At 40.2% G+C, this 18,195-nt stretch overlaps 1 protein-coding gene across 1 annotated transcript in view; it reads left to right on the top strand.

The window, feature by feature from the left end:
- Nucleotides 1-8,897: 8,897 nt before the first annotated feature.
- Nucleotides 8,898-18,195, top strand: part of tsc22d2 (TSC22 domain family 2) — a 30,210-nt gene continuing 20,912 nt past the window's right edge. Inside the window, exon 1 of the mRNA XM_026345100.2 lies at nucleotides 8,898-11,124. Coding sequence (XP_026200885.1) covers nucleotides 9,533-11,124 — 1,592 coding nt within the window. The 5' untranslated portion in view covers nucleotides 8,898-9,532. The remainder of the gene's footprint in view (nucleotides 11,125-18,195) is intronic.

The raw sequence follows: 18,195 nt of genomic DNA on the forward strand, positions 1-18,195 counted from the left end.
ATCCCCCGCAGCCGTTCAGAGATTTTCAAGTGTCCGTGCAACCTTTTCTTGCAATGCTTCAACTTATTCCACCGTAGCACAGCTGTTGTTGAACATACATAATGACTATCATACTTGGAAGTGTAGCTTTCAAAGACAGGATTTGTGTTTTGTTTCAGGCAAAACACTGAGTCACTGTGGTTGGCGATGATGACCTACATATGAGATGTAGGCATTTTCACAAGCGAAGGATCAAGGTGGAATAAAAAGAGCTTTAATGTACAATATACCACTTGTTATTTTCACAAACACTGTTGCTATGGCTGCAGGCAAATTCAATTGAAGGTAGCAACACCAATTAAAATAATGAAACTGAGAGAAATGACAATTTGCATGAATGATGAATGGTAGCAGCAAATTTGCTCTCTCTCATTGTGTGTGTGTGTGTATGTGTGTGTGTGTGTAGTTGAAGGAGAATGACGAAACTGTTGCTTTTCATTATTTTTGTAAAACAGTGCCAGTGTCAATAAACTAGAATATGATTTCAATTCAAATTTTAATTTGTGCACAGAATCATGAGTTTTCTTTAAAGTTTTTTACACAAAGCTTCATTTTTAACTTTCTCTTTCCAAAAACAATTAATGGCTTATCTCTTTTTTTTTGTTTGTTTGTTTTTGCTGTCTAGTCTGAATGACTTGTTGAAGAGAAATTTTGTGATATACTTTCCCATACGTGACAGACCATCATTCATTTGTGATAATTCATTCTATAGGGAGCAACGTTATTACATAACACTTGTATTGAGTTATCAAGTAACGAGAGTGAGGTGACTGTGAGGCTGTGGGTTACTTAGACACGCAGGTCTGTTGTGCTAAACACTTATGTTCACATGCTCACAGTGGGATGTGAGGTTTTGCATGGACCAATTCAAATTTTGACCTGACGATGTCACTGGATCCGAAAAGTATGTCTGGTTCAAGAATGTCTACAGTTTTTTCACACAAACAACGTCCAGCTCTCACTTTCTTTAGATGAGATTCTGAATAAAAAATCTTTGATGATTGATTAAAAGATGAATTCCACTTTGTTAACATTCAGTGAATTCTTGGTACTTCCTTTATTTTAATCTTAAGCTGCTAAGCTACATTGCATGTCACGCTGATCACGGGCTGTGCCATTAATAGCATCATTGCTACGTTTCTACAGTATCTGCGTCGCATGAACACAGAGTTCTTTTGAATTTGTGCTTCGCAGAAAAGAGAAGGCTGTTTACTCTGAAGTCACTGAAGTCGTTGACCTTTTGACCTTTAACAATGAGTTGGATTGAGCCACTTAAACCTTCCTGTGTGATCGGAGACAAAGATGAATGAAAAGACAAAATATTGGGTGCAAACACCCACTGACACATGTTCCCAAACACTCTATTATAAACCAATATACACACAAATGTAAATGTGTCCTGTGATACAGTTATGAATTTTGTTTAGTTGAGTTGTGTGGTGAATTTGCAGTTGCACATGAATAAACCATCCATCCATTATCCTGGTGCTGAAACCAGCAGTTATTCGGCAGGTCACCAGTCTATCACAGGGCTGATACATAGACAGACAACCATTCACACTTACATCCACACCCATGGCGATTTAGAGTCACCAGTTAACCTAACTGCATGTCTTTGGATGGTGGTAGGAAGTCGGAGTGATGCTCCACACCGGAAGGCAGACGGCCGATTCAGAATGAATCAGCACACAGATACATGCTCTTACACTCAAGCAAAATTAGGAGGAGGTTAATTTAGGATTTTTATTTTCTCTATGCAAATCATTTTCTGGGAACAAGATATTTTTGTCAAAACAAGTCAAGCACAAATATTCTGCCGAGCGATTGAGATAAACATCTGAGCGTGAGCACGGAGGCAGAGTGGAAGTCAATCACCGTAAAATCGCTCCGTTTCCTCTTACATGCCTGTTTAGACAACATGACCTCCTGCATTACATCATGTTGCTGCATCAATAAAACGCGAGAAATGCGAAGAGGAAACAGTTCCAGTGGATGTTCTGTGTTATTGTTTTGCCGTGGCTCTGAACTTTTCACAATCCTGCAAAAATATACACAGTCAGTTATGGGTGGGTGTATAAGTCTACACCATTGTTTCCATGCTTAGAAACATGTTTCCATATTGATGAATCACAACATTTCTGTCTCTCTCTCTCACACACACACACATACACACACTTGTTTAGATAATCCTTTGGGCCAACTGTGTGAATAAGGGAGATTTCTGTTGTGTTCGTCTGCAGTTTTACACAATGAAGCAATGGCTCTATCTCATTCAGGATTACAGCTCATAAATCGGGCCTCTCCAGGAATGTTGTTTTAGCTTCGCTGCATTTATTTCCCCCAGTTTTCAGGGCACCTGGCATTATTCTTTGTGTTGTAAGGGCTTTAAGATTCCAGGGTCCTGAACTTTGTACCCGATGGTGTTTTTTTGTAACTTGAGTGAGTTATGTGATTAGGAAATTTTTAACACATCCTAATGTTGCCCTGATTATAAACCACCCAGGACAAGATTGGACACTCATGCTGAAAATTTGGACGAGGAAAGTTGTTAAAAGTCATGTTCTTGTAACTCGTGGTACAGACAGATGAGAGACAATTACCTGAAAGATCTTAGTATGCAAGTAAATGAACAAAATAGTTATATCATGAGCCATAAATTAAACTTTGTCTGTATAATATCTGTCAGGATGCTTTACAGATGCACACATAATGCAAATATCACGAGTTTCCATGAAGAACAACATCAGTACACGCCAGATTTGGATAAACTTGCTTCTTGACATGACATGGCTTCATTTGCTCTCTCCTGACAGACAGAGTGGACCTGTCTTGTTGACCATTTACAGGCTTCGGTGTTCATTGCACTACATGCACTTAAAATATTCTGTCTGAGGAAGCGTGTCAAACGTTTGAGTGGGCTTTTCTTTTCTTTATCTCTGTAATTTAATGTCCACATTGAACCAATAATGTAAATGGTCTTCTTTGTCTCATCTCAACATCTAAAACAACCCCATTAAACTGATAAATGTTGCTTTTCAGTGCATCATCGCCGCCAGTACAAAGACAAGGGGGGAAAAAGGAGGGGATTTTTGTCTGTTGCCAGGGTAATACTGAATCTGTCTTTATCTATGAAGGCAATTAGAGAAGATGGGCTCCTACACATCAGATATCATTCCAGTATGATGCCATGATCACCTGCAGTGGCTTACTCACCTGTTGATACGGTATTAGCCAGATTTTTTTTTTTGTTAGTCTCACTCCAGCACCAAAAGGTTAAAAGTAAAAAATGATTACTCTGGTGGTTTTACAAACCTCTCTGAGATCAGCCAGCTCTACCTGTCAGTTAATGTACACATTTGTTATGTAACTGTGATCTCATATGAACCGATGCTATAAAAATAAATCGCTACGTGTCAAAATATTCGTGTGTTTTATGTTCATGTGTTGCAACAGTCCTATAAGGCTCCTTTCTCTCTGTTCGACTAAACATATAGGCAGTCTGAATATTGCAACACATTTGTTGGACTACACCTACAGTATATAACTCACACACAGTGTTATATAATTTTACAATTTATGAATCTTGCGAAATAAATGAACAAATGTATGAATTCCACAGTTGGCTAACTCTGAAGGAATTCATAAATAAGGTATAGTGAGAAATTTCAGGACGAACATGTATCTCTGGTGTATAAAAATACACTAGTCTTTAATTTTGACCTTGTTCTGTGAATCATGAATATTTGGCATCTAACAGGCAGCTTGTGTGGACTAAAAGGGACAGAGCTACACCTTAAAATGAGCAAACGTGACAGTAATTTCACTTTATTTAACACTTACTTTTATTAGCAGTCAGACACAGGGGAATAAATAGCCCTGGTCAACACAAACAAGTCAATGTGTGTTTCTGTGGAAAAGGAGCGCAATAAACCTGAAACCGTGCACATGGTTCACATGATTATTTCAGTTTCAACCAGATGAAATTGCCCTGAACTGAGCCCTTGTACCCCTTTCTCTGGGGAAGCCCTTTTTTTAGCAAGTGATGAGTGATGTTTGGTCAGTGTGTTTGTTAATCGCGCACCCTCAAACCCAAGAGTGCTTTGCTGAAGGCTCGAGGTCTCCCATGCTGGACCGCTGAAAATGACCACTGGCCTCGACGCCGGGGCCCCAAAATATAGACAACACAACACATACCTTGTTACTGTGGTGGCATACTGAAAGTGGACTCAGCATGTTGTGCTGTGACGTGCCGCAGCACAGCCTGGTAGTCTTCGCCCTCAGACCAGAGTAAATAAGCACGAGCAGCTACACAAACACATTGGCTGGGCCAGGGAAAGCCCACGCACAACCCGCTACTAAAGGAGAGCGTCTAAGTATAGAGGGCTTGTTGGAGCCGATGTTGCAACATTGCTTTTAGAGGGAGTTGTTTCCAGGTTTATTTAGAAATGAGTAAGTACTGTCTAGCAAATAAATCTTGAATTTAAAGACCAGTGCTGTCTGCAATATAAAATCAAATCACATGTACTCTTATTATTGTAATTCTACACTGTATACTTTATTTTTTACCGATAATATACATGTTTCAGCACTATGATCTTCCAAAAAACTACTTCTGAGTAGTTTTATAAACAAGCAGTTTATTACCTCCTTGTAAAATGTGTATTTGAATCAAGTCATAATCATTTCCTTTGACATTTTATCTGTTCTATCCACCAGTTATGAAATTCAGAAAGAATCAACTTGTTCATTTTATAACTTTGTACCAACACGTATGTTGAGTTGTTTTCCATCTCCTCCTTCTTATCGTTGCATTAAACTGTTTTTGTCAGGCAGACCTTGTGAGCTGGGCACCCAGACATTATGCAACTCGGCAATTCAATGATTAGTCAGTCATGTCAGGAGAATAATATGGGAACGCTATTTCAAACTCACTGTTTACCCATATTATAATTAAATAAACTATGGCTGGGTGTATTCCCTTTCTCATACAGATAAACAGTTTTGTAAGAGCAATAAAACATCAGTAAATTAGGACGGACAGAATGGGAAGATAACCTGCTGGTTGGTTATGAAGATGAAGTAGAGAAGTAAGACTTTCATTCTTAGACTGTCTGTTGAAATACCATTGAGCACCACACTAAACCAAACCAAAAATGGAACCAGAGAATGTGCAGTATAAAATTTTTTTAGATAGAAACCCACAGTTTTACTTGATTTAATAAAAAAGAACAACAAAATAAATAAAAAGAAGAATAAAAATGATCAGATAATCATTAAAACAGTACAGTAAGAGTAAAATAGCATAAGAATGTTTTTAATTTTTACTTAGCGGATATTTACGCCTTAAGTAGACAGAATAGAGTTGACGGGAAATGAAAGGAGAGATACAACAAACGTCCCAGCTGAATGACTGCAGGCGAATTTCAAAGAAGGATTACAGGGACTTTAACCCTAAAGCCTCCAAAATGCCAAGACATCCCATTGTGAAAAATGGTTAAATCCAGAACTAATCTAAACAGACTAAAGCTAAACCGACATGAAAACATTCAATTTTTGTCCGAAATAATTAAAAAAGGACAATTTCCTCACCATGACATCACTCAAACATAGGACATGGTGACTAATTTCTTTGTATTTATATCATGTGTTGATCATGTGTTGATCTTATGATAAACTGTCCTGCAGATGAGCACAACCCTTTGATTGCCTGGTGCAATAGCCTGTAGTCATCGGTTCGTAGCTAATGAGTCACTATCAGGGTATAAAGTCATTATTGCAGTGTGGAGAAAAACCAGGTAAACAAGTTACTTTCGTATCTAAAATTGCTGAAGTAAATGTGGTTTACTGTTTAAAAGTATTTCCTCTTATCCACTGATTTTGGTGATGGTCACAAGTCAAAAATCATTTAGACCTTTGTGAGTCAGTCACCTTGATGTTACATGAAAGCTGGTCAGGTCACGTATGAGTCATTATGATTACATGAAATAAGGTGTGAACTGTGAAATCATCTGGGCAGTGCGATACAGTGGCTTTACAATCACATGATAAGTTTGTTTCACTGGACCCATAAAGAGCAGCACAGTCATCTTTCCTTAATCTTCCAAAGGTGGACATGAGGTGAAATTTTAAATAAAGAAATTCAGTTAAAGGGAGTGTGCTGTTTATACAGCTTCTGGAGCAAGTCAGACTAGATCTGTAGATATATACCAAGGAACTGGAGATCACAGCTGTTTCTCAAGAACAAATGTGCTTTCCAGAAGCATATTTTTGATAGTTATGTCATTCAGATTGGCATCTTAGTGATAAAACATACACAGGAGCGACACTTCAACTTGAGAGAAATGTAGTTAGAAATGTTACAAATTTCCAAAATAAAGGCAAGTTCTATTGTAATTGATGATTGAATACTTGTGCTTTACCCTTAGGGGTCACCATAGTCAGGGGCCACATGTATCAAGCATTTCCTGCTTCCTGGACATGACTGGATATGCACACTGGCCATGAGCCAGATGCTAAAGTGATGTATTGGAAATTCTCCCTAAGTTTCTAGCTGGTTTGAGATGACAAGTGTTTGCTGAACCACTGTTCACGTTGCAATATTACTGGTTGGAAATTACACTGGCAGGTTAAATCGAGAATTTAATTAGCTCAGTGATCAAATGTTCGTTTTCGTGTTGTTCAAACTGTCTTCACACTAAAAGTGCTGAATGTGCAGGTGCTTTATTTGACTTGACTTACAGCGTGTATGTAAACCTTTTAGAATTTTGCGGGTTTCTGCATTAATTTGCCTTATAACGTTATCCTAAGTCAAGTGTATTCGCAAATATAATGTGCTTAGTGAGAACAACCTTAGAAATCTCACAGTGTTAGTGGGACAAGGACAATGACTGAAAACACCAAGGCAAGTCCACAAGAGAATGGCTTCAGAAAAAGAAAATCAACCTTTTGTCCAAGTCAGAGCCCAGACCTCAACCCAGCAGAGGTGCTAGGAAGCGACTTTGAGAGAGCCACACACACGAGACTTTCATAAGCTATAACAGTGCTAAGGCAGTTTTTCCAGGAAGAATGGGTTAAAATTCTTCCTGAACAATGTGCAGATCTGATCCACAGGTACAGGACGTGCCTGGTTGAGTTTATTACTGCCGGGAGGGTTCACATACTTTTTCCACTAGCACTATGAGTTTTTTTTAGTTGTTCTCTAAAAAGACATGAATTTTTTGTGTTATGATTTCAGGAGTATTATATTTGTTAAAACTCTTGACTTAGATGATGATCAGATCACATTTTATGACAAATTAATGCAAAAAACCATGACATTGCTTTTTCTTGCCACTATATGTTGTAAAGTACAACTTTTCAACTTGAAAAAAAAAGAAAACTAAACATAATGTACAAACGTGATTTCAAGTCAGAGTTTAGTAAGGGCTGATTAATGCTTCCTGTGGAAAGTGGCATAAAACCCTGCATTTATGTAACCACAATTCACTTGTTGCATACTTCCAGATTTTTGTAACTTAGTGTTGCACTAGTGTTGTTGGTAATTGGCTCATGACTTCACATTGTAAAGTCTATGTGTGACCAGGTGGGGAGGCTACAGGTGATCTTACCACCTAGGTCTACACAAATAAGCTTGACATAAGACAGAGGCATGGCTTCCTATATACCACATAGGAGTGGGTGTGCACTACCAGGTTAGCAATTGTGACATCTTTAAGTGAGAATTGTTCCACTAATGATTGACCGATTCTGAATGCAAATGTCATGCAGTCTGTCAAGAAAGTGATCCAAAAGCATCAGTTGAGTTTCATCACTTCTATTATTTTACTATGATTAATTTCACAGACAACCTGTACCTAGAACCTATTCATAACAAATGCATTCATGACTGTCATTCTCTTTATACCGCCGTGAAGGCTGCGTCTCAATAAGATACAAGTTCTGAGGTTTCCCGTAGATGAATGATTCATTCAAAAACAACTCCTTCATGAGTCACTTAATTTGAGTCGCTGCTGGTTCTGACTCCACTTGTAGCCTGTTGCATGAACGTTTCTGCCTTTAATCCATGACAGAAACTGAATTTTGCAACAAAGGGCAGTTAAAAATAGTTATGCCTCCAAAAATCTACGGCAGTTTCTGTCAACCAAATTTAAAAGAGCCATATTTTTCATATCATGACTAGTAAAGGTAGATGTGGAGAATTTCTTTTTTACTTTGATCAATTTTCCAATATTTAATTGTATTTACATTTCATTATGTTGAGTTATTGTAAACTGAAAAAAAAAACTTTCACAACTGTGATTGTGCGACCTTCTGATTTTATTTTTACCTTAATAGAAATTATTACAATTTAAAGGCAAGTAAGAAACTAAGAGTAATTAATATTGGGAAGGGCGCCTTTGATTTACTTGCAGGGGCTTGATCACCCTCTACATGCACCTCATGGCAGCAGAAAATATGTTTGTATGTTAAATACTATTTGTGAGATAATTTGGATATGCACCAACCCACTTTATAGGTGTTTTCTGTACTACAGTACCACTGGGACAGTGGTAATGTAGTTAGAATTTAAAACATGTATAATTAATTTATTTTTCATGTCAACTCTTTATTTATTTACTTATATTATACTTCACGTATTTATTTTTCTCTCTAACGTATTCCTTCGTTGGTTTCGTTTTAATATACAAGTTCCGCAAATAAAAATAAATTTTAAAATTATTGAGAGTGTAAACAGCTTCACAGAGTCCATAAACTTTAATGAAAATAAAAAAAAAAGTTTTATTTATTTATTGGCGATAGCAGAAACTAGTTTGACCTCCATACCCAGCATGCACTTCGCTCTTGCCATCTTGTAGAGTGGTTGAAGAGCGGCAGCAGGAGCTAGCTGCCCGTTAGCTTCCTGCCGCTGTGGTAAAGTGGTTGTCTGTCAGCTAGCTGCTAGCAGCAGCTGCCAGGACTGAGCTGTCCACACGTCGAGAGCTATACCTTCACCCACTTTTGAGATTTTTTCGCTGGATTATATTTTCTGTTTGAAACCCCCATGGACTTGTTTCCATTAGGATGTCTCACATGCTGAGAAAACTAGCTAACATCTGCTAACGTAGCTAGTCGGCGAGAGATTCAGACTCTGCTGAGAGGGGAGATTGGGTTGAGGAACACGGGCCCACCTCAGACTAAAGTGCCGGTGGCAGCTGCTGAACAAGAACTTTGACAAGGGCCTGTTTGAAACTCCGCTGCCGGGACATAAAGAAGGCCGACCGGGTGTTGGAGAGGTCGGAGGAGGAGCGCAGTAGTCACCCGTGTGCTGTTTCTGTGGGTCTGGCCTCAGTTGTGACACTTTTCACCGATAAGAGAGAGGAAGAGGAACGGTATGGAAATGTCCTGTGACGGTACGCGTCTGTGTCACATCCCTCAGCTGTGAATTACTTCGCAAGACACTAGTCCAACCCTTGCTTTCATCTGGGAGCAGACAGACTTGACGCAGGCAGTCAACATGTCGAAAATGCCCTCTAAGAAGAAAAGTTGTTTCCAGATCACGAGTGTAACGCAGGCTCAGGTGGCGGCCAGCAGCATCACCGACGACACCGAGAGCCTGGATGATCCGGACGAGTCCCGGACAGAGGACGTGTCGTCGGAAATCTTTGACGGTTCTCGAGCCGACCAGGGGGTGTGTGACAGGAGTTCGTCCGAGGAAACCCTAAACAACGTAGGCGAGCCGCAGGAGAGCCACCCGCCTGCCACGGGTCCTGTCAATGGGGGGCTATCGTATAAAGGTATAGGCACTGCTCATGTCTCCCCACATAGTTTAGGAGGAAGTGTGCCTGTGCCAGCTACAGCTCAACCCTTTGTTCCAACCTCAGTCATCAGTACGGTCTCTGCTGCCACTGTCTCTCCCAGTGTGGGCCACACAGCTCCTGCTAGCACTAGCTGCAGCTCCCGTTTCAGGGTCATTAAACTTGACCATGGGACTGGAGAGCCCTTCAGACGGGGCAGGTGGACATGCAACGAGTTCTATGACAAAGATTCAGATTCAAGTGTAAATCGGACTGTGGATAGCATAAAGCCAACTGTGAACCTTGATCACAGTATAGACCGGGACAGTGGGCTAGGGGCCACTAGTAACTCTGTGGTCACTAGCAGTGCTTTTTCTGCTCATGTTTTGGAGAACCCCACGGATAGCAGCTTCTCTTTGGGTCATCCTGCACACCCCCATCCAGATTCTCTGCAGCCCGGTTACAGCTTGGCTCCTCAGATAGGGAGCGGAGCAAGTGCCTTCCAGCCCACAGGGTATGCATCTACAGTGTCACAGCAACCACAACAGGTTGTGCCACCTGTTGCTCCCCAGACCTTCCTCTCTAACAGCCTCAATGGTGTGCACCACGGTGCCATACAGCAGAAGTCTCACATTATGCCTCCTGCATCACAGCCCCAGCAGTTTGCCTACTCTACTCATAACGCTGGCCTTCCAGCTGGCCAGCCGGACTTTTGTCAACAGCACTTTGGCTCAAGCACTCAGAACCTTCCCATGACGTCCCTCCCTGTGGGGCCTGCAGCCAGCCAGGTACCCTCGCCTATAATCACCCCTGCTGGTCCAGGGCTGGGTGCTGATGCAGCATCAGCAGGAGGCCTCCTGCTACAAGTGGGCAATACACCAGGTATGGTGGTTCCTATCCTTCCAGGAAGTGGCCAACAGCAGCCTGTCAGCCAGCCTCAGCCTTCAGGAGGGTTAGGCATTGCCCCTGCACCTTCCGTCACCACCACTTCGCACAGTGGTATCCCGAATGTGCCTGCCTCAGTGCCCAGTATCACCAACAACCCTCCAGGTGTGCCAGGTCAGGCACCTGGCACAGGAGGACTTGTCCAGCCCCAAGGAGCCCATGGAGGAATGACAGGCCTTCCCTCTGGCTTCAGCAACCAAGCAGAAGATAGTAGGCAGAAGTCTGATGCCCTACCTCAGCTCAGCGCCGGTGTGGTGCCACGGAAAGATAGTGTAAAGCCTTTCTTTGGCGAAGGACTCAACCTGCCCACCCCTGCAGTTAACACCCTGCTTGACATCCAAATTAGTGTGGATATGGATGAGGACAGGTAAGAGGATATAGTGGGGGGGAAAAAAGGCTTATCAGAAATGATTCAACTTTTATCAATATTTAATGCTTCTTTTTGGCTGTTGCCAGTCAGTAATGAGATTTTTCTGGGAAAAATATTACCTCCCTCTTTGAGGACCTTTAACATTTTTACTGTGAGCATTCAGATCTTTTTTTTTTTGCTACTGCCAAAAGTAAGTGAGCAATGAATAGAAGGGTTTGGTTTTACTTAAGGATCAATAGAACAAACCACTCAAATTTCTTAGTACTGTTTTTAACTGTAAAATTGTAGATTAGGAGGAAGGAGGGATTAGGGGAGCAGTGAGCCAGTGGGAATTGACAGGAGGAATTTTCTGTCTTTGTCATTAATAGGCTACCCACAAAATGCTGGATAGTAACTTGCCTTTTTAGACCCACAGCCGCCTCCTTCATGCCTTCATTCAACCATACAGACTGTTTGGTTTTAGGGGGCGTCAGCAAGCATTTGGATAAGTTACAACACACACAGTAGCTGTGTTTTGTAGCTGAGAAGGGGATAATTCCCCAAACGTAGGCGTAGGATGGATGGTTTTTATTCTCCTGTCTGTGAGAGAGGTTTTGCAAACTAGCCTCTGGCTCCCAACTTTAAACCTTGTAAATACCAATTCTTTATGTGGCCATGGTTCTCTTATAATGTACACACCGTAGCTATTTTTAGGGTCTGCTGGATGGCCCTTACAGAGCTTCAGCCAAAGTGTTGCCACTCTTTACCTTTCTAAGCAAGCAGAGGAGAGTTGGTTGTCTGAGCCAAGAATGACCTAGATGGGAGCTGAAGCACACACACACACACACACACACACACACACACACACACACACACACACACAGTCTGTCCTGTATTTATTTTCAGTGTTTATCATTGTACTGTGTTCTGTTCTTCAGTGATTATTATGAATGGTGCAGCCAAAGGAGGTGTGTATTTTTAGGAGCTGAATCCTGATTTTTATTACTTTGTCAACTAATCATTGTTTATCAAGAGATTTCATCCCAGTAGCCACACATGGGTTGATACTTTGCAGAGGTCAGAACCCTTAAATGTTGCCCATTATTTTATCAAAGGAACAGCCGATATCGGTTTCCAATTCATTTTTGTGTGCATTTGTGAGAAAGAGTGACATCAGTGGCTGTCTGTGTATCTATGGTGATGCTGGCAGCAGGACAGGATGTGTCAGAGAGGTGGAGAGGACAGACAGGCACATACACACACCTACATCACATACACACACCTACATCACATACACACACCCGTGGCTATGATATCAGGCATGTAAGCCTCTGTGTCTGTGACATAGTCTGAATCAGCAGGACAATGTCTGCCTTCTGCTCTAGCCCTTGTTAAACCTGTCCATGGTGACACATCAGCTTAACCCTGTGTTGACTCGTTGCAGGTATGTGAGAGGTTTAAGCTCCTTCTTCTTGTATTCTGATCACTTATGCTTTACAGTGTGGTTGCTGCTGCCTTTTCACTTCAAGTGTTTCTTAAAATGCAAACTAGCACAAACCTTGATTAAGAGAGAATAAGTAATATGTCTTGTAATCTCATTAAATCATTTTATATTGTTAATACTAATGTGAAGCACAAAGGGAAATTTACAGTCAGATAGTCATTTTTAACTATAATCAGTTGTAATTTAAAGGCCTGTAACATTTTTATATTTTATTTAGTTTTTTTATCGCTGAGAGGAACAAGTATTCATACCACACACCCCAATAAAACGTCACACAGATTTTCAAACTTTCCCCTTGTATCAGAGGTGCATTGTTCTGTGCCTAGTTGAGGTTGTTTCATTGTTTGGTTCTGTTTTGAATTAGAGTGCATCACAAAAGTGGAACAAAGCTTTGTGGGGGTGGAGTTGTTAGATGAGAATGATTTCCCCTCAGCTTGGAATGGTTAGTGTCTCCTCTCAGCGCGCCGCATCACGGCCAAATAAAGTGATGAAGCTGCCCCTGGGACAAATTGGTTTCCTTCAATAGCTGCATTTAGTCTTTAACTCAGTTACTTCTCCCAGGACAGACCACCCATCCCTCTGTTGTACTGTCTCAATTAGGAATGTTAATTATTAATCATTGATTACATTTTCTCAAGCAGAAGAACAGTGGTGGCTTTATTATACAGTATGAGAAATACAGTCTGCAATTCTGTTTGCTATTCACTGTTCTATTTTTTAAAGAAGTGTAAATAATGAACAACTCTGAACCAAAGAATAGTTGATTGCTGATCAGTGTACATCCCAAATGCCTAGCCATTTCATTTTGATTTTGATTGATCAGTAATTCTGCCATTTTGATATCAGCACAAATAACACTGAGCACCATCTCCAAACTGCAGTCCAGTCGTGAGGTCGGGCATCGCTTAAGAAGTGAAAGCCCTGTGTAATAAGGGTGGATGTTGGTGGATTGTTGCAGTGAGGTACAATAGATAATCATTTACCTGAGTTAATTTGTGTGGTGGTAAGAATAACCCTTTTGCACCAAACCTTTCACTAGACACTCTCGCCTTCATTTAACGCTTCCCCTGCTGGTTTCTCCTGCGTACGCAACACCTCCTCTTTTTTTTCAGTAACTAAGTCTTACTGGTAACTGAATCCTGTCCTGGGCTAAAAATATTAGTCTGCTCCAGAAGAAGCCTCCAAAATGACATGACACATTTTAATATTATAATATTTTATAGTAATATTTATTTAATATAATATATTTGAATAATTTATAATACAGTTTTGGGCTATGGACGTGTGGAATGAGCAGGTAGTAGGAGATGTACATGCTCGAATGAAGGTTATCGTTCTCAGTGGGTGTATGAACCTGACATCATCTAGTCGCAGGCATGGCTTTATAAACTGTCATTTGTTTCTGCCGGATGAAAAGACTGCCACTCATATTAGCAAACAAGTCGATGAACTTGGACCAACAAAAGGAAAGTAAACCAGAAGCCAAATTCACAAACCTCCACGACTTGTCTGATAGCCAATATATGATGTAAATGTGGCATTGTGGAAACTCAAATATGCACAAGATTGATGTCTCCTCACACATATTGAATGTCACATAAAGTTGTTATCTGATTGTGAGATTTATGAAAGGTCAACTGCAGAGCGAGAGTGAGTTTGGCTCCGTGGAAATTGTGAGTTGTCCACCTCTAGCTGAGGTGAATTTTTCACTCTGCATTTGTGAAAACACCGGTCCAGATCATGGAAATATTTGCTGCTGTTGGTTGTTTAAAAGCCAGTTATTACATATCAGTATGTTATAGCTGGACTGACTTGCACTTGAGTAGGAGCTAAGCAGGCCTCTCAGTGGTGATTATAACTCTTCTCAGCTGACTGTGTTGTCACAACAGTATTGTTTGTTTTAGTCAGTCAAGCAATAGTGGATGGCTTTTTTGTGTATATTGTTCTAAGTAATTCTTGTTTTCTGTGACATATCTACATTCTCAATAGAGCAGGGACACATTGACCTAATATATAGGCTGATAATAAGAATATCTACACATATACACCTGTCAAAGGCTAAATTGAACATTTGACGCCTATTAAGCTAATCATATATTTTATATTTTAGTATTTAAATGTTTACATGCCTCTTATAATAAATGTGTATGTATCATCTTCTTCTTATTTGAACTTATTCTGCACACGGAGAAGAGTTATGACGCTAAAGGGAGAGCAAATAGTCCGCTACTAACATGACGATTAACAGAGAAGTATTTATTTATTAATTTTTTGCATTTGTTACACACATGGTTCGGGGACATTAAAAATCATACTCTACATGTTTGCATGCTCAGTACTTGGACCGCAGCACCTCCATGTAATGCCTTGGCAGTTTGACAGCTTAACACAAAGAGGTAGGGAGTGAGGACAGCATGGGGTGTGTGGGGAGTGTGTATGAGTTGGGGGTGGTAGTTTGGTTACTGCAGTGCCTGGAAACAAGGCGGCAGCTTATTTTCCACAGATAGCTGACCTGTCTGAACTTCCAGGGGACACATTCCAGGAACCTTGAATGACCATGATTGTCAGACTCTCTGGGCTGCAGCCTGAGCAGACGAGTCCACACCAGCTCTGTTTTTGGGGATGGACAACTGGCCTGCCTCCTGTCTGTTTCCCTCTAATGTGTCTGCTCTGCCTCTTGTTTTTTTGTGTATCCCTAATTGACCTGTTAATACACTCCCCATCTCTGCTTCTCAACTGCTGATGCATTATTTAGTTTCACATTCACTTTATTGTATTTTCTGGTTTAATTAACCAAGGGAACTGTGCTGTCATCAGAAGTCTCAGTTTATACATCTCTCGTCTTTGCTTTTAAATGGGGGTGGAAGTTTGGACGTTGAGCAATAATCAAAATTTAATAGTATAATAACTGACCAGTGTTGGCTTTTAATGATGTCCCCTGGAGCTGCTCTCACAGTGCTCATTAATGGGTTCATCTAATTTGGTCCTGTTTCCAAAGATAATAATCCTTTCATACACAGAGACAGAGAACAAATAATCTCCTTTTGCAATGATACAGTGAATGTAGTTTGATTTTTAAGACATTGCGAGTTACATTTTTCCCTTTTTATAAAAAGCAAAAGATCTAAGAAGGCCAGCGGTGTGAGGCAAAGTGGTTGAATATGTTAGCATAACAGGACCCACCCTGTTATCTCAGCAAGATGTGGTCAGGGGATCACTTCCAATTAGAGTGGACTTGCCAAAGCAAGTAAACAACCACGCTCCTGGCGGCCTATCATAACTAACTCATTTTGTGCTGGAAACACGGCCATTCAATCGGCCGCAGACTATGTTGCAGGCTGTTCCAGGAATGAGGACAGTGTGTGCAAATTGTTGGTGTTTGTTGTCTTTTCCAAAATGGTGTCTTTCCAGTGGTCCCGCTATATTAAATATGCCTCGACTCATGTTGAAGAGCTCTGTGTCCCAGGAGAAAACCTGTTGAAAGATCCTTTTCACCAGCTTTTACTCAAAATAATAGGATATGTGGAGCTAAAGATTTTTGTCATGTTCCAGTATATGTGTCAACTTTGGCTGGAGATATTAAGTTTGCAGTTAGAGCCTGTGCGATATTGTATCATCCATGATATATTGTGAGAATTTTCTTGATGATAAGAATTCATAATTTTGTCAGTATCATGAAATTGACAACATAGATTTGTAATAATCTTTTACTGTTGTCATCTTGTCACTTGCTAACAAAAATATTGTAAAATATTGTGATATAGTTTTAAGCCTGGGTTGCCCGCTCCTATTTGTAGTTAATTCATTGCTGTTGAGGACAGAAATATGCAAATTTGTGTTCCGTCTGTGTTTTCATCTTGACTTTTCCTACAGTGATGAATAACCGACTCAGCTACAATTCGATTGATGCAGTCAATTATTAGACTGATGGAATATTTTTTTGAATTGTTTGGTTTGGGCTGTAGGGTCAGAAGAACAAGCAATCTGAACTTGTCAAGGTAATTGTAAAAGGCAAAACATCAGATTAATCACCACTTCAAAACCCATATTAATAAGATTTTATTTCTTAACTTCACCCAATAGAAGCACCTGTAGCCTGCAGCTCTGTAGCTTCCCTAACTAGCTCACTCTGGCTGCTTGTTGAGACACTGACTTATAGTTACTGCTGTTTCTGAAATTGCAGAATGGTGCACACCATGGAGTATGAGCTGTTAAAGGACTCAAGGTAATTTTGTGCCCAGTGACACTTTCAGCATAAGGAAGTAAAAACTCATTCACTGACTGATTGGTCCAAACTGAGTTCAAACTTACTGTCAGTGTTATTTTAAAGTGTGTTTCTACGTATCTTCTTGATAGCTTTAGAGATTCCTTTTAAGTCATCTCACGTATTTCGAATTTACTCATCTTTCACCCTGTTGCTTTACAGGAAAGTCAGATATTCTGGCACAAAATTAGGGAAGTGAGAAAAAGACAAAATCAAAATCTATTTATAAAACTTTATCTTTTTAAATGTCAGATGCTACAGATTCTGGACACATTAGGAAGGACAGGCCATATATCAGTTTATCGTTTTTGTTGCCTCTTTCTACAACTTATTCTAAAAACTCTAATGATAAGATGTAATAAATTGTGTGCAGAGATGAAAAGATACTGCTCAGTAAGTAAAACTAAATAGGGAAGGGGAAGAAGAAAGTAGAAAAAGAAAGTACATGTAAGTTACTAATGCAGTAGTTAGGTGATTCAGCAGTTCTGGGACAACGTGTTTCTCTATATTAAGGCTTTTTAAAGCTCAGATCAAAGCTTAGTCTTCAGACCCTATTAATGTGTGTAGGACCATCTATAACAAGTTGGCAGAGTGACAACACTAAACTTTACCTCTAATCTGCAAGTTGTTGCTATGAAAATGTCGAGCTGTGTGATGCAGTTAGTCTCCCAGAGGGGAAGGTAAGGGTTGAACGACGGGTTTCAGTGCCTAGGGCTCCCCGCAGTTTAAGATGTCTGAATAGTGAGTAATGAGGATGTGTGGAAAGCATGGCAGGCAGCTGCATTTGAGTCATCCATCCTCTCTCTGTGCGCTTGCCTGCTTTCAATGGGTGTCGTCGACTGATCTGGATGACTGGTGCCTGTTCTTTATTCCTGTGTATGTTGTTGTTGTTGTTGTTGTTGTTGTTGTTGTTGTTGTTTTGTGAAAGTGTGGGTTTGGGTGAGAGGATTGACGAGAGGCTCAAAGTTGAAGTAAGAGCAAATTTGAGATTTTAAGGGGTGCTTATGTTTCCCTTCCTCTCTTTGTCCACACAGTGAGTCAAATCACTGCTAGGCTGAAATGGATGTGTTGAGGCTGATTTGGTCTGGCCTTTGTGGCAAAGATTTAAATCAATTCAGTCATATTTAATTTTACTTTTTGTGCACATATATGCTCATATGATTTTTATATAATCAAATAAATACCACAATACTGTTGAAACAGTGAATTTATAATAAATTTGTTACTAGTATCGTGTATCTTCTTGTAGATTTATATTCTTACAAAAAGAGTCCTTCTTGTCAGGTTGTGTCGATTCAACAATGGGTAAACTCTTGAGTGA

Source organism: Anabas testudineus, chromosome 4 (assembly GCF_900324465.2).
Source record: "Anabas testudineus chromosome 4, fAnaTes1.2, whole genome shotgun sequence".
Lineage (NCBI taxonomy): Eukaryota > Metazoa > Chordata > Actinopteri > Anabantiformes > Anabantidae > Anabas > Anabas testudineus.